Source organism: Gracilinanus agilis, chromosome 2, assembly GCF_016433145.1.
Source record: "Gracilinanus agilis isolate LMUSP501 chromosome 2, AgileGrace, whole genome shotgun sequence".
In the NCBI taxonomy this organism is placed as follows: Eukaryota; Metazoa; Chordata; class Mammalia; order Didelphimorphia; family Didelphidae; genus Gracilinanus; species Gracilinanus agilis.
The window spans coordinates 627,551,054-627,575,758 of record NC_058131.1 but is presented as its reverse complement, the minus strand read 5'-3'; the positions used below and the strand labels follow the sequence as shown (position 1 = coordinate 627,575,758).

Sequence of the window (24,705 nt, the reverse complement as noted above, 5' to 3'; positions counted from 1 at the left end):
AAAGGAAAAAAAGAAAAAAGAAAAAGGTGAGGAAAAATCTTTGCAAAATGCAAATCAAATTACAGTTACAAAGTCCAAATGCAAAATCCAAAACAATGCAATAGCCAAAGAACAAATAAAACACAATTTTCCCCTGTATTAGTACAGAAAAGAAAATCCTATCTAAAGAAAAAGCTCCAAAATATAACTTATCAATACTATGAAAAGAGCAACAATTTGAACTTTATCTTTTCTAATACAAACCAATTCTTACCTAAGGATAAAACAAAAAAACAAAACAAAAAAAAAATTTCAAACCATCTTACCATTACAGAAACTGCTAACTTTTCCAGATCTAAGAGCAGGACAGAGCAGGGGGACCCTACTGCTGGATAGCTCAGTGAAAACACTCCATCTTCTCACCTATCACCCCTCCCCCACTTTTTTCCCTTCTCTCAAGGTTTTAGCCTCAGGATACATTAAGCACACACTTGGAAGAGATCAGGGTTTTACAGGAAAAAGTAACCATCTACTTTTTCACAGAAAAAAAGATTTTGGATATATAGTTTCAACTAATATATTTTAAACATTTTAAACATGACATAAATTATATATTTTCAATAATTTTCCATTCTTTTTTATGATAATCTTATGTAAATGAATGTGAAATAAAATGATTTGTGTATAGTTTCTAAGTAAATTATCTTTAATTCTCCCCAAGCCAGGCTTGGTGTAAATTGGGAATCCAAAGTGGCACATTTCCTATTTTAATTCATTACTATGATGTAGGTACCATGGAGAATTCTAGTACATAATGAAAAATGCTATACAATTTCTGTGGTAAATTAAATTATCTAAACATTAGATAATAAGAACTGAGATCACTAGGGCTATATCTTACTCCTCTTTTTGACCCTCCATGAAAAGCCCTCAACAAATATTTCAAATACCTATAGATTTAGAGGTAAGAAGTACTTTGTAGATTATTTAGTTCAATAGTCCCATTTTACAGATGAGGAAAATGTGAACCAGAAAGGAGAGTGACTAAAAAAAAGTGAGACTTGAATCTAGGTCCTTTGGATGAAAATCCAGTGCTGACATGCTACTATCTATCTGTTGAATTAAATGAATCAACTAGTATAATCCATAAGCGCTTTTTGTGCCCATGTTTCCTCAAGATAACTTCTATGTCATTGAATCTAAGGCACATTTGAATGTTAATATTTTGTGATCCTCTCACAAACACTGTGCTTTATATATAAATATTACTATGTATTAGTTCTTAAAGCAAGAATTTCCAATATAGTTGAGGAATGTTGTTTTTTGCAGCCTTTACATACTTATTTTATAGAACACTTCATTTTGAAAATGTCTTTTCGTTATATGAAATCTAGGTCTTTAAGGATGATACACACACACACACACACACACACACACACACACAAATTCTTCCAAAAAAACAAAAAGGTCTTTTAGTGTAACAACAATATCATAGAAAATTAAGAAATCAATACATTGACTGTCATTTCACGGATCTCAAAGTGTTAATTTATATTTAAATGTATCATCAAAATAAACTATAAGAGAGAAATACAAAGAATATGATAGAGAAATAAGTATTCATAATATTTTTAAAAGTAGATAGGGAAAAGCCTAAAAGAAGGAAGTAAAGGTAGCAGGAAAGAGGGAGGAAGTTATTTATATATTAAATACAGATAGTGTAGATTGAACATAAAAAAGCTCATTTTATTATAGGATGTCCAGCACTCTATTACATATTATTATTAGATTTTAATAAGTTATTTTAATTAATTAACAGATTTTAATTTAATAAAAATATGTGGGGTGACTTTTTTCCAGTTTGAAACGTTAACTTTTCCTAGGGCTATTAAAATAAACATAATATTTTAACTGATGATATTTCAATTAGTGGGTCCTATCACTTAAATAGACATAATGCAGAAAGAAATTATGCAATTTGTATCTTTATGTTCCACAAGTAAAATTGACATCCTCACATTTCAATTAAAAATGAATACCATCACATATTTAAACCATTCAAATGATTTCTTAAAGTTATGTTTACTCTTGATGGCAATAAGTTAAAAGCCATATATTATTGAAACATTTGACATATTTAAGGAAGTTATAAAGGATATGCAGTAAGAATGAATGAACTAATATTTCTGGTATTAATGTAATCCTCTGACCAAGATTCACTTATTGTTTCCATTCATTAACAAAGAATAAAAGAAAACTCTCATATCCTTAATAAGGTTTGTATAGGAATGAGCTTGGAGCTATTATATGAATGGGTAATGTTATTAAAAAGAAGTCATGAAGTTTCATTTGTGTGCTTTTAAAAGCCTTTGAATTCTCAGGAGAACTACTCAGAAGAGATCGCATTAATAAAAGAGCCCTGTTATTAAAATTACACTCAGGTTTTTTTTACATCCACAAGCTTATCTAATTAATAAAAAGTGTTAACATGCCTAATAGCAAGAATATATTGATTGCATTTAAAGTGTCTATAGTCCAAATGCTGATTTTTGGAAATTTTAAACATTCTCTAGATCTTCAGAAAAATAATCGATACAGCTAACTTTAATGAAAGTGCAAAAAGTAATAAGTGAGAAGAATTAATTAAATCAGTGTTTGCTGTGAAAGATATTCTGGAACATTACAGATACAGATGTGACCTGAAAAATGATTTTTTTTTCCATTTTTGTCTTTCTTTCCAGGACAATGTATCATTATTTAAGAAATAATTTAAGTTTAAAATGAAGAACTGCATTGAAACAACATTTTAGATAATTAAAAAATATTCAAAGCAATAATGATTCCTGGCAAGGTAATTATTAAAAAATATGTATGATTAACAAAAAAAAGAAACATTACATTATACTGAAAGGAGAAATAGATAAGAAAGTATGTTTATATCAAATATACATAACTTGAATGGCATAATGTATAAGTAATTAAAAGAATAGGTGACAGGTAATAAAACAAAAACCATCAATTACTTTAGCCTCTTCTAGAATGCATTATACATAACACAGATAAACGAGAAAAAAATAATCTGGGAAAAAAAGGTTAAAATAATGTATAGAAATTTGGAAATTACTAAATGGAAATTTTAGGAAAATATTTCTTTTTCAGCATCATATAGCATTTTTTTGAATAAAGAAATCAAATATTTTTATTTTTAGAAAAATTTTCCATGGTTACATAATTCATTTTTTTACTTTACCCTTTACCCCCCTCACCACCCCCTGCTGTAGCTAACTTGCATTTCCACTGGTTTTAACATGTGTGGTCAGTCAAGACTTATTTACATATTATTGATAGTTACATGGGTGTGGTCTTTTCCGGTCTACATCCCCAATCATGTCCTCATCAACCCATGTGTTCAAGCAGTTGTTTTACTTCTGTGTTTCCACTCCTGCAATCCTCCCTCTGAATGTGGGTAGCGTTCTTTTCCATAAATCCCTCAGAATTGTCTTGGGTCATTGCATTGCTGCTAGTAGAGATGTCCATTGCATTCGATTGTGTAACAGTTTATCAGTCTCTGTGTATAATGTTCTTCTGGCTCTGCTCCTTTCACTCTGCATCAATTCCTGGAGGTCATTCCAGTTCACATGGAATTCCTCCAGGTAATTATTCCTTTGAGCACAATAGTATTCCATCACCAACATATACCACAATTTGTTCAGCCATTCCCCAATTGAAGGGCATATCCTTGCTTTCCAGTTTTTTGCCACCACAAAGAGCATGGCTATAAATATTTTTGTGCAAGTCTGTTTATCTATGATCTCTTTGGGGTACAATCCCAGCAATGGTATGGCTGGATCAAAGGGCAGGCATTCTTTTATCGCTCTTTGGGCATAGTTCCAAATTGCCACCCAGAATGGTTGGATCAGTTCACAACTCCACCAACAATGCATTAATGTCCCAATTTTGCCACATCCCCTCCAGCATTCATTACGCTCCCCTGCTATAATTTTAGCCAATCTGCTAGATGTGAGGTGGTATCTCAGAGTTGTTTTCATTTGCATTCATATAGCATTTTTACAGTAATTGGTTACATAAAAAACAATTAAATAAAAAAGTTACAAATAAATTCAGAATGAAACATATTAAATACATTCCTTACAGATCATAATGTGGATATACAGACATACACATACACATGTGGGAGCATAAGTGCTCTCAAGACATCTCAAACCTATAGTGATTAATACAGAAATCAATAGTTCTATCCCATCCTTATTTGCCTACTCTCATTATGATATCATCATCATTAAAACCAGAGTATCTTCATCCTTCTAACCACCTCGTTTTGATACCTCAATATATTCCTCATTTCCTCACTTACACTCATCCCACTTTTCTAATTGTTTGCCAAATCTTATCATTTCCATCTTCACAACATCTCTCATACTCTTCCCTCTGTGCACACAGCCTTTGTTGTAGGTCAGGCTCTCATCATCTCTCCTAACTTGTGTCTCCATCTCATATCTCTTATCACTTTCTTTGCAAAACTGTCAAAGTGATTTTCTTAAAGTGTAGGCATAACTATGTCAATTTTTTACACACTATGAGCCAGTGCCTCCCCATAGGAAACAATTACCCACAGCTTAGCTACCTCTTTCCCTCAAGGTTCTAGAATTAGCCTTCAGAATTTAATATGTTTTTACAGAGGGGTATTTACTAGGTTGGAAAAATAAGTATAGTTGATGAAAATTATCTCCACAAATATCTGTGATAGCTTCTTGCATACATTTACAAAAATTTCAGGAGGAAATGGACTCAAGGATATACATGATAACTCATGACTCCTATTTCCTGTGATTCTTTTTTTTCTATTTATGGGCTGCTCAAGAATTTCCTCTTTGAAATGGTGACTTTGTGTCCACACTCACTCCAGGCAGCAGATCTAAGAAGTATTCAGGAAGCCATACTCGCTCTAACTTTTTGAATGAATCTTATTCTAACTAGTTTGCTCATTTATAGATGACTCCTAGGTATGGCCAAATTTCCTTGGCCTATCCGAATAAGATTCTTGAGTAGGGTTACTACAGTTTACTGTATTACTCGTTTGCAGGAAAAAATTTTACACAGCAATAGCAATATTGTGTGATTAGCTGTGAAAATTTGGGTTCTTTCAGCAATGCAATGATCTGGGTCAATCCTGAAAGAATTAGGATGAGGAGTGACATTTACCTCCAGAGAAAGAACTGTTGGAATAAGATGGATGTGAATCAAAGCATACTATCTTTCACATCAGTGTTTTTATGGTTTGATTTTGGGGTTTTAGTTTTGTATGAGTGTGCTCTCACAACAATGTCCAATATGGAAGTGTATTTTGCATGACAATAAGAAAATTACTTAGATTTTAGAGTATTTTAGACTTAATCTAAAGCTTATGATTTCATCTAGTTAAGATTTCAAGACTAAAATGGGGTGGTGGTATTTTCAATCTTACTTTGATATATGCCTTTATACTACAGTTCTATCTGTTTATCAATCCAGTGAAATGACTAGTTTTTTTCTGAGACTCAGTTCAAATTCTGCATTTTATAGGAGAGGCATTTTGTGATTCCCAATTCCTTTCCTTTCCTAGTGGGTGCTTTTCCTCCAAAATTAGAGTATATGTTTTGTATATGCCTATATGCATATAAGTTGCCTTTCCATAGTATGAAGTAAGCCTTTTTAGGAAAGAAAATATTTTTGTCTTCATATCTTCTTTGCATAATCATAATAGGTGCTTAATAAATGTCTGTTGATTGACTGAAATACTGACAAAGTGCAGGAAATTAAATGGTTACCAAATAATGTTCTTAAATAACAGGTCAAAGAATGGATCAAAGAAATGCCAAACAATTTTATGAAACTAAGTCAAATTTGCTGCTGAGATATTGTGGTTTCCCTCGACTACAGTTCCTGAAGAAAATACTAGATTATTGCTGATTGAATATGATAGAAAGAGAATTCCTATTTAGTTAATAGTGTGCCTAAAAGGTCACTTACTAACTATTCTCTGTTTCAGCAACAAATGCTTCTCTCTTCAGTGGCTTCAAGATTTGACATCTAGGTTACAAGAAAAGCCTGAAATATATTCTTTATTAGGCAAGTATAGAATCCTTCCCTTTACACAAAGAATAATATTTCTAAAATAAAAGAATATATGAGCATGGAAATTTGGTACAAATCATTCAACTTAGTTGATTAATATAATGGACATCTGTAAATTTGAAAGATATTGATTAAATGATGTTTTAAAGAAATTTCTTATAGTAGTATAATGATAGGACTATGACAGTTAAAATCCATTTGAAAAACCTGAAAATAAAAAGCACTGGACTTTCCACTGAGAGAAAATTAAAATAAATCTGACAGAAGTTGGTTTGAGAAAATAGACTCTAAAGATAAGTTATAAAGTAGTAATAGGCTCCTAGTGTTTAAAGAAACTTTAAAAAATATCCAGAATGATAATTAGAGAAAAACTAAAAACATTCACTTAATTTTTAGATTTTCTTTAAAAATTAGACTTGCTATCAAACATTTAAAAATAGAAGCAATTATTGTATCACAGCATCAACCATTGTTGAACAAAATTATTCACATGGAAAGAAAAACAAAATACATGATCAAAATGAATATCAGTGTACTAACTATAAAACTATGAGCAAATAAATAATAAATGTATAACAAATACTTGTCCAACAAGGAACTGACTGACATTCTTTTGAATCTTTGAATAAAAGCTAATTCATACAATGAAAATAACAAGATTGTCTAACAGATATTTGTGTCACTGGATTAAGAAAACTGTAGCATTTATGTAATCATTTGTCCCTAATATATTACCAAATTGTCTTAGGCTTCTAAAGAATATAAATCTTTAATTCTCACATGAAGATTTATAATAAATTAATATTTTATTTAAAACATAGAAGGGGAGCAGGATAGATGAATTGAGAAAACACCATTCTCCAAGAAAATAATTATATTCTGAATGAATTATAACAAAATTACCTCTCTCCAACCTCACAAATACATGTTTATTACTCTGAAATTATGTATGACATTAGAAGTATTACCTAAATTATAGAAAGTTTTAAAGCATCATATTGATTGAGAAAATGATTTTCTTAAAATTTGAGGTTAACATGGAGTCTATTATTTGATTACCTAAATCAGAGCCAATATTGATTTATGATTTGCATTTTGTGTTGTTATTTATACATTCAGGGAACACAAGAAAAAAATTCTAGGAAAACACAAGAACCAATGATATCAGCAGCAACTATTCTACCCATTTCTTTATAGCTAATCAACTCTTAGAAAAGACACTGACTCAGTTTGATTAAAGTGTAATGACTATTGTATAGTGCAAAACTAGTAATGCATTAGGGCTCCTTGCTCTACCTAAACACATAAAAATTAGGCAAATTAGTTCATAAATTAAAAATAATCATACTAATACTATAACAAATAGGCACTTGCATCTTTAATTTCACTATGTGAAAGATGATTGTAACCATTTAAAATAGATACAGTTTATGGTTTGGATACCTCTCTCCGGCGAGAAGCCCAACAAGTTTGTTTGATCTTCCAGACAACAGCAGCTACCAGTAGGAGGGATAAGAAACAACTGGAGAAAAAAAAAGAACAGAGGACAATGTTTTTAGTAAAAATAAATAAATAAATGTAACTGAGTCAAATAAAGAAAAGGGATCACAAAATATTTGTAAGTAAACTCCCTATCTTGCTAAGTATTCAACATAATAAAGGACAAGTACACAAGTCTTAAATGGCAACCAAAATGTCATTTTTATCTCTGTTGAAGCAGGAAAATTATCTTTAGACCAAACATGCTCATAGTATTTAAGTCAGCAGATGAAAAACAAAAGAGAATGAATTTGGGGGAAAATCACAAACAGAAAAAGAGAATCACTTCTGTTTTTTTTTTAATTTTTCATTAAGACCTAAGAGTTCTACAATTTAAATCTTTCCTTAGATGGAAAAATCCAATATAACTTTCCATTTAGTTTTTACTGAGATATGAAGATAACAAAAGCAATCTTTTTCAATTTCATAATATCAATACTATATTTTGTTACATAAAATGTAACTGAAAAGAGCTATAAAGGTTGTTGTCTTGCTTTGTAAAACAAAACTAATCCCTCCCAAAATAGGTATCATTTTCTCCATTCATATTCTATACTTCTCTGAATTTCTTCCCTTTTTGGAGAAAACATAAATATGTGACTTAGTTGGTCCATTTGATGACTAATTCATTTATTTCTTCATTCAATCATTCAGCAAAATATCAAATTGCTATTATAGCTACTATATACACTGTTCTAGGTGCCAGAATGGAGATAAATAAAACACAGTCCTTTCCTTTTAAGAGCTCAAAATTCAGGAAGGTTAATTATAAATATGATTACATTTATAATATATACACAGATGTGTATACAATTAAGAATGGAATAAGTGTAAAGGAATAATCCAAAGTATCTTGAGACTGCATTGAAGATGGAGATCAACTATCTTGGAGCATCTGAGAAAGCTTCTTGGAGGAAGTGACATTTAAGATGGGCTAGGAAGTAAAGGTGAGATATCAATAGGCGTGTATAAGAGGCACATCCCAAGTTTAGGGAAAGGTACAGAGGGAGAAAAATTTTGGACTAATTGGTTGGAGTAAAAGTAATAAAAGGGAAAAGATCAAGAGAGGGTCTAAAAGGAATATGAAGCAAGATTGAGAATAATCTTGAATAAAAATATAAAGACTATCATTCAAACAAATAGGAGTTATTAAATGCCTATGAGCAGGAGTGAGGCATTAACGAAAGAGTGTAGAGGGTGTAGTCAAGAATAACTTGATCCATCTGAAAAGGATGAGAGAGTTGTTAAAATTTCATTTGGGTGTATATGAGAATTGGGAAAGATTGATATAATTTTGCAAGCTTAAACCTATTCTTTGGTTTTGACTATTTTAAAAAGTGTGACACTATATTTGAGACTTTAATCATTCTTGCTTCATGAGGACTTTATCCCCTCTGGCACTTATTATTGGCATATTGACATCCCAGGGCACTTGGAGGTATTGTTTGAATATCTCTTGGTATAGGTTTCAGCCTCCCTTCAAAATTTGAGGTTTAAAAAGGAAGTAGTGAACAGAGAGAAAAGGAGGCAAGAAATTGATGAGTAAAGTTTTGGGGAAAAGAAATATGAAAGAAAAGAGAGAAGGACTCGATCTTAAGTAAGGGGGAAAACTTGTGAAAGTGATTTGGAATGTTTTGTAAAACCAATGTCTAGCTCTTTCTTGTAGTAAAGTCCTGGCTGGTATTTCTAAAATTATGCCAATAATGAAGAGTGGAAGTGGTTTCAATTGTCTTGGTTTTTAATATGATTCATTTTGCTAATTGTTTTCTTAATGATAAACCATTCTTGTATGCCTGGTAGAACTCCAACATCATCACAGAGAATAATTTTTCAGTGCATTGCTGTAATAGTTTTGCTATTATTTTATTCTAAATACTTTGCTTTTTGTTCATTTGTGATTTGAACAAGAGTTCTCTGGTTTGTTCTACTGCTGTTTAGATGTTATAGTCACTTTTATTTTATAAGAGGAATATGATACAACATTTTGCTTCTCAAATTCAGGTAATAACTGCTAAAGATTATGTATCAGTCATTCTTTCTAAAAGAATTATTTAAATATTGATTGAGATTTAGGGGCTACTGTGATTAAGATGAGTACCATTGGTCTTCTGAATCTATTTTATTAAAATTATACAGTGCTTTTTATTGTTATTGGGTTCAGATCTTTTTGAATGATGTTTTCAGTGTTACTGAAGTCATAAGATAGCAGTGTTTGTGAATCTGTAATATTCAACATACCTCAAAATATTCTACCATATAGAAACCAAAACAAGTTAATGAATACCTGGGGAGAAAAGGAACAGTGCCATTGAGAGAAGCTTTGAGGTAAATAGGGAAATATTTCAATAATTTTTAACCTTGTTGAATGGATTATTGAAATGATTCAAAAATGGAAGCATATAATATAACCTCATTTAAGAGGTTAGGAAAAACCCAAAACATTCCATAGAATTAACAGTAGAAAGCAAAATGTTATATTCTAGCAAATGATTTTAATGACAAAGAAACATTCTCTGGTGGCAATTTAGCCAGCTGAATGCAAAGAGAGATAATATTGTTGCTGTTTTGTGCCAATTTAAGGTTAACTGATTATGAATATCACAATCTGAATTCATATTTCCACAAAGTAATATTAATAGCTGTTTTGAGACAACTAATTTAAAGGTTAGAATCTAGGATATTGTGTTAAAGAAGTGTATTAAGAAAAAGTATTAATGTCCTTCCCAGAATCTGCCACTCTAGTATGTAAATATATTTAAGCAAATTTTTAATAATTGGGGTTTTTCCCAAGAGGGAAAAATACAATTAAATTATTTCATTGACAAAAAAAATTATTATTGAAATCTAAGTCCCACATAAAATGATATGGTGGTGCTGGCTGTAGTTCTTAACAAATTGTTTAGTCTGTTAAATATTGCATTATTCTTTGCCCAGGAGGTAAGACGAGAAAGTACAGGCAGAATGGTACAGTAGAAAGGATACTGATTGATTTTAATCTAGTCTTCATGTGAAATTTTGGATGTTACCTTTGGCTCCTTAGGACAAAATTTCCTTATCAATATAATGATATTGAATTATTTGTTCCACATCCTTCTATCTATCCATCCATCCCAACCATTTATTCATTTGATAGTATATTATATATATATATGTGTGTGTATATATACGTAACTGTTACATATATATATAAATATATATATATATATATATATATTATAAAGCACCTTTTGGTTGCAGAGCACTATGTTAGGTACTATGGAAGAACATTTTACATAGAAAAGATAAAATCCTAATTTTCATGATATCTTCAATCTAGGAAGACAGTGCCATACATATTATGATGCCTAATATTTGATAAATGCCCTAGAATTGTTAGAAAAGTAGTATGTAAGGTCCAAGGGAGGAGGGTCTTACAAAGTTGTTGTTTATTCCTTTTTGAAGTGGACCAGGTATATCATAAGGTGACTTTTAACTTGCTAGTGAATTGGTCTTAAGGGTGAATTGGAATCATGTCTACCCCAAGCATTTGAAGGCTTTCCCTGGTAGAATGAGTGAATGAGAATATTTAATTACCAAGTAGGGGATCAGAGATGAAAAGGTGGCATTTTAGTTTGTTTTAGAAGTACAAGGAGAAATTTGATAGCGAAGTGTTGGTATCAGAATATTTCAGGAATAAGAAATGGGTTTAATAAAATCAGATCTAGAAATGTATGGGATGTAGTCAAAGAACAGAAAGCCTGATTTGGATATAGCAAAGAGTGCAAGAAGAATGAATGAAATAAGCCTAACAATGTAGGTTGAAAGAGGATTATTAGGGTCAGGCAAAAAAATCTCAATTTTATTCATTAGATGATAAGAAACCACTGAAGATTTCCAAGCAGAGACGTGATCTCATCTATCCATAAGAAATATATGATATCTTGATATTTCTCCAACTCAAACATTTTATAATTACTCCTCAACACAATCACCAAGTCTTTCACCACTGAAATCCTCTGCTCAAAATTCCATCGTTAGTCATTCAATACTTTGTGCTAATAAACTCCTTTAATATTCAAATAGCGCTGAGAGACATAACAAATTTAGCTATTGCTAGTTATTCCTTCCTTCACAAATTCTTTCTGCTACAGCAGGTTAAAAATGTCACTAAGCAAATTAGAATAGTAATAGAGAGAGAAAGGAAGAGAAAGAAAAACATTTTTTGATTATGGAGCACTGTCTAGAAAAGGTAAGCAAGGGAGATCTTCCATAGCAATAAAAGTGATGATGAGGAAAGAAATGTGACAAAAAAGTTCATACATTCAAAATAATAATTTAAAGTTGAGAAAAAATATTTTGTAAATAGCAGAACTGGGGTTTAAAGAGGTTAAATGTTTTCCTATAGTCATATCACTATTAAATATCAGAGCCTGTGCTAAGTATAGGGAGGAAGGATATATTCAAAAATGAAAGAGATATAGAAACAAAAGATATCAATGAAATTTTAAAACAATAATTATTAGCAAATGCACTTAATTTTCCAGGCACTGTGCTAAGTGACCTTACAATTATTATCTCATCTGATCCTTACAATAATCCTAGAATTAGATGCTATTATTATTCCTGTTTTATAGATGGGAAAACTGAGGAAAACAAAGGTTAAGTGACTTATCCAGAGTCACACACCTGGGGAGTATCTGGAAACAGATATCAACTCTGGTCTTCCTAAATACAAGTGAAGAGCTTAATCCATTTAGCCGCCTTTTCAATATTTTTTATATATTCTACCCTTCCCAGATGTAATCTACTTAATAAAAACATAATTAATCAACAATAATACCACCTAACATTTATAGAGTGCTTATTATGTGACAGGAGCTGTGTACTAAGCACCTTTACTTTTATTATTGGTCAGTCAGTGTGTATTTATTAAGTGCCTGCTTTGTGTCAGGCATAAAGTGGTAAGAACTTTACAAATATTCTCTCATTTGATCCTCAAACTCTACAAGGTAGTTGCTATTATTAGTCTCACTTTGCATACGGGGGATCTGAGGCTAACAGAGGTTAAGTAGCTTGTAACTTGCCTATGATCACACTGCATATAAGGGTCTGAGGCCAGATTTTAACTCAGATTTCCCTAACTTCAGACTCTTTCAACTAGTTGTTGAGAAGAAAAGGAGTCAGTAGCTAAACCTAGATCTCTTGTCTTAAAGTATAGTTTTCCTCTCCCCTCCCCATTTTGCCACTGTATCATCCCTAAGTTTACAGGTGAAATGAATGCATTTCATAATTTTCTATAAAATTAACCTTGACTAAATAGCAATTTGGCAGTTAGGTGGCTCAGTGGATAGAGGTCCAGGCTTAGAATAAAAATAAATAAATGAATAAATGAATGAATGAATAATTAAATAAATAAATGAATGAATGAAAAACCCTACTTATCTTCCTGAGTTAAAATCTGGCATTAGACACTTATGACTTATGTGACCCTGGGCAAGTCACTTAACCTGGCTTGTCCTAATTTACTCTTTTATAAAATGAGCTGGAGAAGGAAATGGCAGACCATGCCAGTATCTTTTCCAAGAAAATCCTAAATAGAGTCAAGAAAAGTTGGCTATGAGTGAAGATGACTAATAACAATGGCAGCAAAAACAATGACATAACATTTTATTTCTTCTATAGAACTTGGGCCACTGCTGTCAAGCATGCAGCATCCCCAGAATAGCTCGCTTAGGTCCAAAGAACCCGTCAAACAGAGTTCACTCAAAACGATAGTCCATGAGCCTTGACAGATATGTTTACTTTATCTCTAGTTAACCACAGAACACAATTAGTGACCTGTAATAAAATCATAATAAGAAAAGCTGCAGCAGAAGATTCCTTGAACAATTCTAGGACCTAGTCATTAGCAGGGAGAGTATGTGAATCTAGGAATTGCATTTGAGCAACCCATATAAATGGGAGACGCAGGTGACTGGGACACATGGAAGATCAATGCCTCCTTTTGACACTACTTGGAACCCTGTGTTGTCTGGTGCTGTCACTGCACTACTTACAAAGAACCAGCTCCCCATGGCATGCAGCAGGTGAGTTCATTACTGCACTCTTCCTTGTTAGTCTTACGGCGGAGGAATTCCTCCAGTTCATTATTCCTTTCAGCAAAATAATATTCCATCACCATCAGAAACCACAATTTATTCAGCCATTCCCCAATCTATGGACACCCCCTCATTGTCCAGTTTTTTGTCACCACAAAGAGCGAGGCTATAAATATTTTTGTACAAGACTTTTTCCTTATTATTTCTTTGGGGTACAAACCCAGCAATTGTATGGCTGGCTCAAAGGGCAGACAGTCTTTTAAAGCCCTTTTGGGCATAATTTCATATTGCCCTCCAGAATGGTTGGACCAATTCACAATTGCACCAGCAATGAAGTAGTGTCCCAATTTAGCCACATCCCCTCCAGTATTGATCACTTTCCTTTGCTGACATATTGACCAATCTGCTATGTGTAAGGCGGCACCTCAGAGTTGTTTTAATTTTCATTTCTTAATCAGGAGGGTGATGAACACTTTTTCATGTACTTATTGATAGTTTTGATTTCATCATGTGAAAACTGCCTATTCATTTCCCTTGATCATTTGTCAATTGGGGAATGTCTTGCTAATCAAAGATTTAATTGTTCTTTTGTTGCTTCCTCTTGACCTCTCACATTTTATATTCTTATTCCAGTATTTCAGTAAGAAATGAGGTTATCAATAGTATAATTTTGTCTATAGATATCTTTTTTTTAACCCTTACTGTGAATTGGCTCCAAGACAGAAGAGTGGTAAGGGCTAGGTGATGGAGGTTAAGTGACTTGCCCAGGGTCATACAGCTGGGAAGTATTTGAGGTCAGATTTGAACTTAGGACCTCCTGTTTCTAGGCTTGGCTCTCAATCCCCTGAGCCACCCAGGTTCCCCCCTATATAGATATCTTTATATCCCTTAGAGCAAAACTTAGATTTGGTTAAAATGAACTAGTGATATTTAGCATAAAGGAGACTTAAATTGAATATTTACCATTATCTTAGAATACTTGAAAGATTATTATTTTATGAAGAAGAATTAGATTTACTCTTCTTGACTTTAAAAGGCAGAACAAACACCAATAGGTGAAAAATTATGGGGAAGTAAATGCTGGTTCAATATAATGAACCTTCAAGAGAGCCAGGATATGGGACAGGAAAGGTAGGCAGCTTCCTAGAGTTCAAAATGTATGGCTAGAAGATGGTGGCATGATATAATGCAATATATCCCAGATCCCCAGTCAACATTCGCAGATACGCTACTCTACTAAGTAAAAGAAAAAGATCAACATTGAAGTCCCCAACCTAACCTAGGCATTCACAGAGGGACTGCCAGGGTCTTGAGTTAAAAGCTCTTCCTGAGCAGGTTCAGAACGAATCCCACAGGGCAGAGGATAGGCAGTTGTCCCTGGAGACTTTGAGCAGTCTCTTCTGCCTGAACTCTATATTTTTCAAGCCCATCCCAGGTCAGTGCAAGCTTTTCATAAACCCCTAGACAGAGTGATTCGGGGGCATGATGAGTCAGTCCAGTGCACTGCATTCTCCCTGCCCAAATCAGACAGTAATGTTAGGGATTCTGGAATTATAACATTTCTTGAAAGAGAGCTTGAGACCAACTCCACCATACAGTATCTAATCCTCAAAGAGCACAATAGAGAGAACACCCTCAAATAATTCTAGACAAGGTCCATGTTGTAGCATGAGCCAGCTAAAATGTGGGGGAAATGCCACAGGCAAAATCCTGCCTAAGCAGACCCTAAAGCCTGAGGCAGAGACCAGCATAAAAGAGTCCTTGAGCCCAGCAGCTTGCTGGGACCTGTAGGAAGGAGAGCTTCCACAATCCACAGCAAGGAGAAGTTCCTTGTGACAAGAGTGAAAACCCAAGCATAGCCCGCCACTGGAGCAGCCCAGAGTCTCTAAATGGAAGGGGTTAGTCTGGTCCACCAAAATCAGAACCAGGCAGGATCTGACCACACTTTCAGATATAGAGTGATTAGATCCTCAATAAATAAACTAAAACTATCTCTGAACATCACAAGAAAACACAGAGGCTTGAAAAACACCAAGAAAGGATAAACCAAACAGGATAGTGACCTCACAAACTAAATAAGACCTCAGAGAAAAATGGTCTTGATTTAAAATTGGGATGAGTTGCAGAAACTGAGTCCAGATGGCAGAGTAGAGAAAGCACTCAACTGAGCTCTCTCTCAACATTCCCTCCAAATAATGTTAAAGCTATATTCCAAATCAAATTCTGGAGTGGCAGAACCAACAAAAGGTAAGAATGAAACATTATTGTAGACAAAGATAACTTGGGAATTTGAATGTAAGTTCCTAGGAACAGCTGGGTAGCTCAGTGTATTGAGAGCCAGGCCTAGAGATGGAAGGTCCTGTGTTCAAATCTGGCCTTAGACACTTCCTAGCTGTGTGACCCTGGGCAAGTCACTTAAACCCCATTGGCTAGCCCTTACCACTCCTCTGCCTTGGAACCAAGAAACAGCATTAATTCTAAAATAGAAGTTAAGGGTTTTTTTTAATGAATGTTAACATTTTTTTACATGTAATCATGAAATATTTAATAAAATAAACTAAAATTTTGAGGTAGTTTAAAATAAGGTGAAATTCTAAAATTAAGTTTATATTGCCCAAGTTGTCCCAAAGAAAGGAAAAAATAGAAATATAGTCTGACCAAGAGCAAATTCAAGTATAATTCAATCACTGTGATGTGAGGGCAGGCCAATAATGAAGTGGCATAATGCCAGATGGAATGATGTACATTAAAAAGTTTATATGCTCTGAAATCACTAAAAGAGATATGAAGACCTGGTAATAAAACTTATACTAATGACAAGTTGGCCTTTGGAGATATCACTATCTGAGTTAGCACCCAGTTAATATGAAAGACTTTTCTTATGAACCTAAAGAAATATATGGGTGACACAGTATTGTATGCTGACTAAGTCAAAACCATTGTGACATGGCATCAGCTATACAACAGATGAATGAGTATAGCAGTCCTTTGAGTGCTAGTACCATAATAGGGCATGATAGACTAGAACAATTAATAATTGCCAATATTTTACTGTTGTAAATACTTTAGTGCAGGTGGTACTGAACTGTAAAGCAGGCAAACCTTAAATATTTGTGATATTGAATGAAGGCATGAATATTTTCATTAAGTATAAATACTTCAGAATAACAAACTTTGATACAGACTTTACCTCTTATAAGCAAGGTCTTCCACTGCTTTTTCTCCCAATAATATCTTCATTTCCTATTCACATAATAGCATACCAGTAATGGGCACTTGGTAATTTTTTTTTAAAACTTCATTTCTATCCTTGTGTTAGATAACCTAAGAGATGAAAATTGAATAGCTGCTCCAGTTTGAAAGGGAAATATTAAAAACTCTGAGGTCATTGAAAGGTTTTCTTTAGTAAAAACTCTAGAAATCATACGCAATAATTATATGCATGACAAAGACAGTTCTGAAAATGCAAAATTTTTTTGATAAGGAAGTGGCCCTACACCAATGAGAACCCTAAAAAAGCTCCTTTGTTAGTTTGATGGTATGGATACCACTATCAGATCAATTCTACTTAATAGAGTCACTTCCTAATAATCATGAATGAATACATCCTGATACAAAATTTGAAAGAATGTTTTAAAATATTCAGGACCTACATAAAACAGGACATGTGGCAGCTTTTGCCAGGAAAAGAACTGTAACATAAGGAAGGTGGAATTATCAAAGAACACTGATAAGAACAGGCATCAAAGATCACCATGGTAGAAGTGACTTAACTACTGATTATCTGAGAAAAAATATTAGAAGATTTTATCAATATTTAGCTGTAGCATATAGCCAAAATGAATGTTTTATTCCATAATTAAAGGTAAAAACTATGAATTATGTGTAATGGAATCTGGAAAACAAAAATACAATATTCTAGATTCCTTTTATGAATATTTGAAAGCCTATCTCAAAAGCTTAAGGTGATATAAAGAATCAAAGCAGTGTAAATAACAAAACTTACAATTCAGCATAAATAAAAACTTTGTTAAGGAGGTGTGTGACAAGTAAAGAAATGAGAGATGGAGAGACTGAGAGTCAAAGAGGAAGAGAAAGATACAGATAGATGGCAGAGAGGAAGGACACAGAGACAGAGACTGAAACACAGACATAGATCCTAAAGATGGAAGATGAGGGAAATTTCAGGTATAGATGTTAACAGGAACCTTGACTTTGAAGATAGTGGAAGCTGGAAAAAATTAGATACAGAAAGATTGCTCACTGTGAGTATAATAGGCAAAAGAACAATCTTTTTACAATGTAAACATGCATGACCTTAAGTGGGGTGAACTATCTCACAGAATTCCACAGTACCCCCCCCCAGAACACCAGGAGAGGCGGCAGTTGGGGCAGTTAAGATTGTGGGTACAAAAGCAGGACACCCAGCTTTGCAAGGGCACTCTTTGGGAGGAGTTGGATGGCTTGAGAGGGGTAGGATTTTACTTGTCTGCTAACTTAGCTCTGACCTCAGGGAGCAGAGTGATTCTTTGCTGTTTACCCATACAGACTAAACCAGGCTGTGAGCACTGTGAAAATACCCATATGCAGTATCCCAGCGAATCTCTGAACAATATAGATCTACAATCAAGATTAACTTCACCATCTTAAGTAGATAACACTAGATTCAAGAGAAAATTTAGTTTGTGAGGGAGTTAGGGGAATAAGTTTATTCCAGGCATTCCCTACTGGGGGACTGCTATTGGTGTCAATATCCTGAAGATACTAGATAGTTTTAGCTCACTCTCCATCCTAGAAATTATCCTTCTTTTCCTGTTTTCCTGAATTAGTAAATCCCTTCCCTTGTTAAGTTTGTGGGTTGTGTGAAGTTAATATTTATAGCCTTTACCAACTCCATCCATACATTACTAAAGCAAATCTTCATCCAGGAAAGCTCTGAGCATAGATGTGATCCAGAGGGCAAGGCAGCTGTTTGAAGTCATCATGAGCACTTTATCTACCTAAGGCTTTGGGAATAATCTTCCTACAGAGGAAACTGCTAGTTTCTGTGGGATAATTCCCCATTTGTCAGCCAATTTTGCCCTGAGATACTCAAATTAATATAGCCTCCATTCCTGGTCTACTAGGGTTTCTGTTATAACTGTTATTCTGGGGAACAATTGCCCAGGAGGGAGAAGAGGAAGAATTCTAATTGCTCAGTCCCCTCCCCCTTGCTATTGCTAGCACTTGACATCATTGCCAACTGGACCTATATCTACAGTTATAAAACTTTAGAAGCTATATAAATGTTAGAAATAAGCATTTTTATATTTGTCCATATGTATAATTATATAAGTATAGGGAATTCTCAGTGTGAAAACCTCCCTCATTAATGCAGATCAGTCAGTTATGCAGAACTCGAAACTCTTTTCTTGGCTATTATCATTATTATAAATAGCATTTTTTTAGCACCTACTATGTGCCAGGTGCTGAGCTAAGTGTTTTAAAATAACTCATTTGATCCTGTGAAAGGAAATTATTGGTTCTCTTTATCTATTCTGAGTTTACACTTGTGAAAAGGGAATCCTTTATTCTCTTTGCCTAGTTGGAATTAAAACTTTGGTTAACAATAACTTAAATACCCCTACTTAGTACCTCACTAGATTGTGAGGACAGGATTAACTCTCTTTGTCTACTTTGGAATTAAACAACAAAATCAAATACACCTATGCTTAACTCTAAAATAAGGGAAACTCTTACTACAGGAGTTTACACCTCCAAAAGGAAGAAGTAGGGGGAAGACTGCAACCCATGTGCTAAACTGGGTGATAACTCGGAAACTGTATGGGCTGAGATGGCAGAATAGTCCAGGAAGGGCTGCATTAGAGGAAGCTTGCAGAACACACAGCAGCCCAGAGCCCTTTCACCTAGTTTGATGCAACAAGATAGTCAGTACAGGAGAAGCCCTACTCACTGCCAATCTGCCTAAGCAACAAAACAGCAAGAGGAACATCCCAAAAAGAGTCCTACTGAGGCCTGAGGGAAGGAAACTTTAGAGGACTAAGTGCAGCTGAGGACAGCCAAATTGGCAGAAGGAAGGAGAAGCCCCATTCTAGCCCTATCTGCTTCCACATGGCCTAAGGTAATGAAAGGGTAGATTTGTAGAGCAATCCAATGTGCTGCCAAACAGCTTGGGACAACTAAGTAGCCAAGTAGAGGAGGATCCCAAAATAGAGCAGGATATAGTGTAATTAAAACTTTTAGTGACTATGTGCCCAAATTGCACCCTCAAGCCACCTGTGAGCCCCTCAGGGAATGGAGGGAGGAAGTGTTCCCATTGGGCTGTTGGGCTTAGAGGTAGGGCATACAAGAATATCCTCAGGCACTGTGGAGAGGGGGAATGGAGCAGCTACCTCTGGCACCTGGGGACATGCATGCCATGGGTTCACCAGCATGGCCCTAGGAGCTGCCAAAAGGCCTGAGGCAATGAAACAGCAAAGGAAGATCCTGGAGCAGCATAACTTGCTACCAAATAGCCTCAGGTAATACCAATGGCAGAGAAGAAGGGCAGCCAAACCATAGCTCTACCTGCATCCATGTGGCCTGAGGTAATAAAAGAGCAGAACAGAGAGTATTCCAATGCCAGCCCAAAATGATTCCACAAAGCCACAAAGAGGTGATATCATGGAAACCAAAAGCAGGGTGAGTGGAATCTAACTGGGAAAAAATGCTACATACCTCCCGAAAAGAAGGCAACTTCTTTTTTTTTTTATCCCCCAGAATAATTCCCTGAGGGACCCAAAGAGAGCCAGGCTGATTCTAAGCACCACCGAAGGCCACACTGAAAGCATCGAACAGTGCTCTCTCTACCCCAGGTGCAGAACAGAAACTTAAAAGACAGACAAATTAACAAGGAGAAAAAAATAACTATAAAAATGAGGAAAAGACAAAAAATCCTAACCTTAGAAAGTTATTTTACTGACAGAGAAGATTAAAATACAAACTCAGAGAAGAACAACAATGACAAAAAGGAAACATAAGAAGTCTCAAAAGAAAGTGAGAGAGGATGTCAGGCCTCAAAAAGACTTCTTGGAAGAACTTTTAATTTTTATTGTATTTATTTGTTTATTCAGTTACATATAGAAACAGTTTTTGATGACTTTTTTCCCTGACATTTTGGATTCAGATTTTTCCCTTCCTCCTTTCTAATACTCCTCAAGGTGATAAATAGTCTGATATAGGTTATAGCAGTGTTTTCATGCAATACATATTTTCATATTGCTTATGCTGAGACAGATGGCACAAATTATACATACAATTAAAAAAAAACTATGATGGAAATAAAGTGGAAGTGAACATGCTTTGATCTGCAAATCAGATTCCAAACATTCAGTTCTTTCTTTTTGGCTGTGGATAGATTTTTTTCATCATGGGTCCCTTGTGGATGTCTTGAAATTTAGCTTTCCTCATAATAGTTTAGTCTTTCACATTGATCATGGTATAATATTTCTCTTACTGTATATATTGTTCTCCTGGTTCTGATCATTTGCATCAGTTTACATGAATCTTTCCAGATTTTCCTGAACCCATTCTATTCATCATTTCTTATGGTGCAATAGCATTCCATTATGACCACATACCATAATTTGTTCAGTCATTCCCAAGTGATAGACAACCCTTAAGTTTCCAAATCTTGCCCCTATAAAAAGAGATGCAGGAAATATTTTTGGTAAAGGTAGGTCCTTTTTCCTTATCTCTGATCTCTTTGGAATGCATCTGTAGCAATAGTATTGCTAGGTTAAAGTGAATGCATAGTTTAATGGTACTTTGAGCTTTGTTCCCCATTGCTCTCCAGAATGGTTGTATCAATTCACAGTTCCATTAACAGCGTGATAGTATCCCAATTTGCTCACATCCACTCTAACATATATCATTTTCCTTTTTTGGTCATGTTAATCAATCTAAGTGAGATGATATTTCAGAGGGTTTTTTTAAAATTTGCCTTTCTCTAATCAGTAGTGATTTTAGTATTATTTTATATGAATACAGATAGTTTTAATTTCTTTCCTCTGAAAACTGCCTGTTCATATTATTTGGTCACTTTTCAATTAGAGAATGTTTTGTGTTCTTATACATTTGACCTAGGTCTCTATATTAAAAAAATGAGGACTTTATCAGAGACATTTCCTATGAAATTTTCCAAATGTTTTCTAATGTGTTTTTTTTTAAAGTTGTACATAACATATGTACAACCAATAAAGAAGAAATTAAAGGAATTATTGGGAGTAATTTTGCCTAACTATATTTCAATAAATCTGACAATCTAAGTGGAATAGATTTAAAAAAAACCCTTACCTTCCTTCTTGGAGTCAATACTGTGCATTGGCTCCAAGGAAGAAGAGTGGTGATAAGGGTAGGCAATGGGGGTCAAGTGACTTGCCCAGGGTCACACAGCTGGGAAGTGTTGAGGCCAGATTTGAACCTAGGACCTCCTGTCTCTAGGCCTGGTTCTCAATCCACAGAGCTACCCAGCTTTCCCCTGAAATAGATATTTATAAAAATATAAACTGCCCAGATGAACAAAAGGAGAAAGAGAATACTTAGCCAATCCCAACAGAGAAAAAAAATTGGGAAGAATTTCCTAAGAAAAAAGCCCAGGGCCAGATAGATTCAATTCCACCAAACATTCAAAGAACAACACACTCTAATACTACATAAGCTATTTGAAAAAAATAGGAGAAGAAAGAATTCTTCCAAATACCATTTACAGCATAAATATGGTACTGATATCTAAAGCAGAAAGAAAAGAGAGAAAGACAACTATAAACCAATCTCCCTCATGAATTTTGATGCAAAATTTTAAATAACATGCAAGCAAGGAAACTGTACAATTATATCACAAGTAATATAAACAATGAGAAGGTTTGTTTTATACCAGGAATATAGGGAGAGTACAATATTAGGAAAACCATCAGTATAATTGATCAAATCAAAAGAAGATTCTAAGATAATCCCAACTGACTCACAATTTTAAAAGAAAGTGATCTTTATCTAAAGAAAGAATTATTAGGAAGTGAATGTAGACCAAAACATGTTTCTTCAGTCATGACATAAAGAAAATATATAAATTTGTAGTGCATTAAAGTACTAGTGTAACTTCTATGAAATTATTTACCATCTCAGCAAGGCAGGGAAGGGAAAGAATAAGAGAATCTGAATTGAAAAATGTCAGAAAACAATTGTCAAAAATGATTTCTACATGTAATTGAAAAAAATGTCTGATGTTTGGGACATGTTTCTTCAACCTCAGGTAAGCAAGGCCCAATTTTAACATTAAGTTTAAAATCAAGAAAGAGGCTGGAAAAAATGAACAAGCAACAAAAAAGATCATCTCCATAAAAGTTACTAAAATAGCCAGGAAGACCATGACCCAAACTCAGAAGACAACAATATGTAAAATAGTAAAAAGCAAAATCTCAAATAAAAATGCTAATTAGACACAAACCCAAAATGAATTCCCAGAGATGTTAAAGAATAAGACATTTGTGGCAGAAGAAATATTAAGGGAGGAAGTGACAGAAGAAAATTATGAAAAGAAAATTAACAGTTTGTCAAAGGAGACCCAAAAATTCTTAATGAAAATTGTCTTAAAAACAGAATTGGGGGGCAGCTAGGTAGCTCAGTGGATTAAGAGTCAGGCCTAGAGACAGGAGGTCCTAGGTTCAAATCTGACCTCAGCCACTTCCTAGCTGTGTGACCCTGGGCAAGTCTCTTGACCCCCATTGCCTACCCTTACCACTCTTCTGCCTTGGAGCCAATACAAAGTATTGACTCCAAGATAGAAGGTAAGGGTTTAAAAAAACAACAACACAGAATTGATCTAATAGTAAAAAGGGAAATAAAATTCACTAAAGAACTCCTTAAATAGCAAAATTGATATAATCATATGATTTCTATGAATACTGTTATTAATACAATCAATTATGTTGATAGTTTTGTTAACATTAAACTATTTTTACATTCCTAGTATGAATCATTTTTGGACAAAATGCATACTATTTGTAATATATTGCTGTAGTCTCCAAATTAGTATTTAATTTAGGATTTTTAATTATTCATTAATGAAATTGGTCTATAATTTTCTTTCTCTATTTTTGCTCTTCCTGGTTTAGGTATCTGTACCATATTTGTTCCTAGAAGGGATTTGGTAAAACTAATTTGCCTGTAATTTAAAATACTTTTATTCAATATTAGAATTAGTTGATCTTTATATGTTTCTCAGAATTCACTTGTAAATCTGTGAGGTCCTGATGCTTTTTTTCTAAGGAATTTCATTTATGGCTTGTTGAGTTTTCTTTTAAAAACAGGTTTCTTTAGATATTCCATTTCTTCCTCATAGACAGTTTATTCTTTATAAGTATTCTATTTTACTTATATTGTTCAATTTTTTCATGTAATTGAGAAAAATAATATTTAAGAATTGCTTTAATTTCATCTTAATTGGTGGTATATTCACCATTTTCATTTTTAATTTTGTGATTTTATTTATCTCTCTTTTTATCATATTAACTAATGATTAATCCATTTTGATGATTTTTTCATAAAACCAACTATACCATTTCTTTATTAAGTTAATGTTTTTCTTACATTCAATTTTATTGATCTCATATTTGATTTTTAATATTTCTAATTTGGTGTCCAGTTGGAGATTCTTAATTTGTTCTTTTTTCCAATTTTTAAAATTGCATTTCTTTCTCTATTTTATTAATGTAATGATTCAGAGTTATAAATTTTCATGTAACTTGCTTTTTCTGTATACCATACATTTGGGCATATTGTCTCATTATCATTCTTTTTGATAAAGTTATTTATTGTTTCTATGATTTGTTTTTTATCCACCTGAGGTTTAAGATTAAGTTATGGAAGTAGTTTTTACTTTTTGTTTCCATGTTCCCTTATTCTATGAAATTTTTATTCCATTATGGTTTGGAAAGGA

General features: G+C 33.7%; 1 protein-coding gene across 1 annotated transcript in view; it reads right to left on the bottom strand.

Moving 5' to 3' along the window:
• The window catches only part of ATRNL1 (attractin like 1), a 1,097,315-nt gene that overhangs the window by 457,323 nt on the left and 615,287 nt on the right, over positions 1-24,705 (bottom strand). Inside the window, exon 26 of the mRNA XM_044665614.1 lies at positions 7,558-7,636. Coding sequence (XP_044521549.1) covers positions 7,558-7,636 — 79 coding nt within the window. The remainder of the gene's footprint in view (positions 1-7,557; positions 7,637-24,705) is intronic.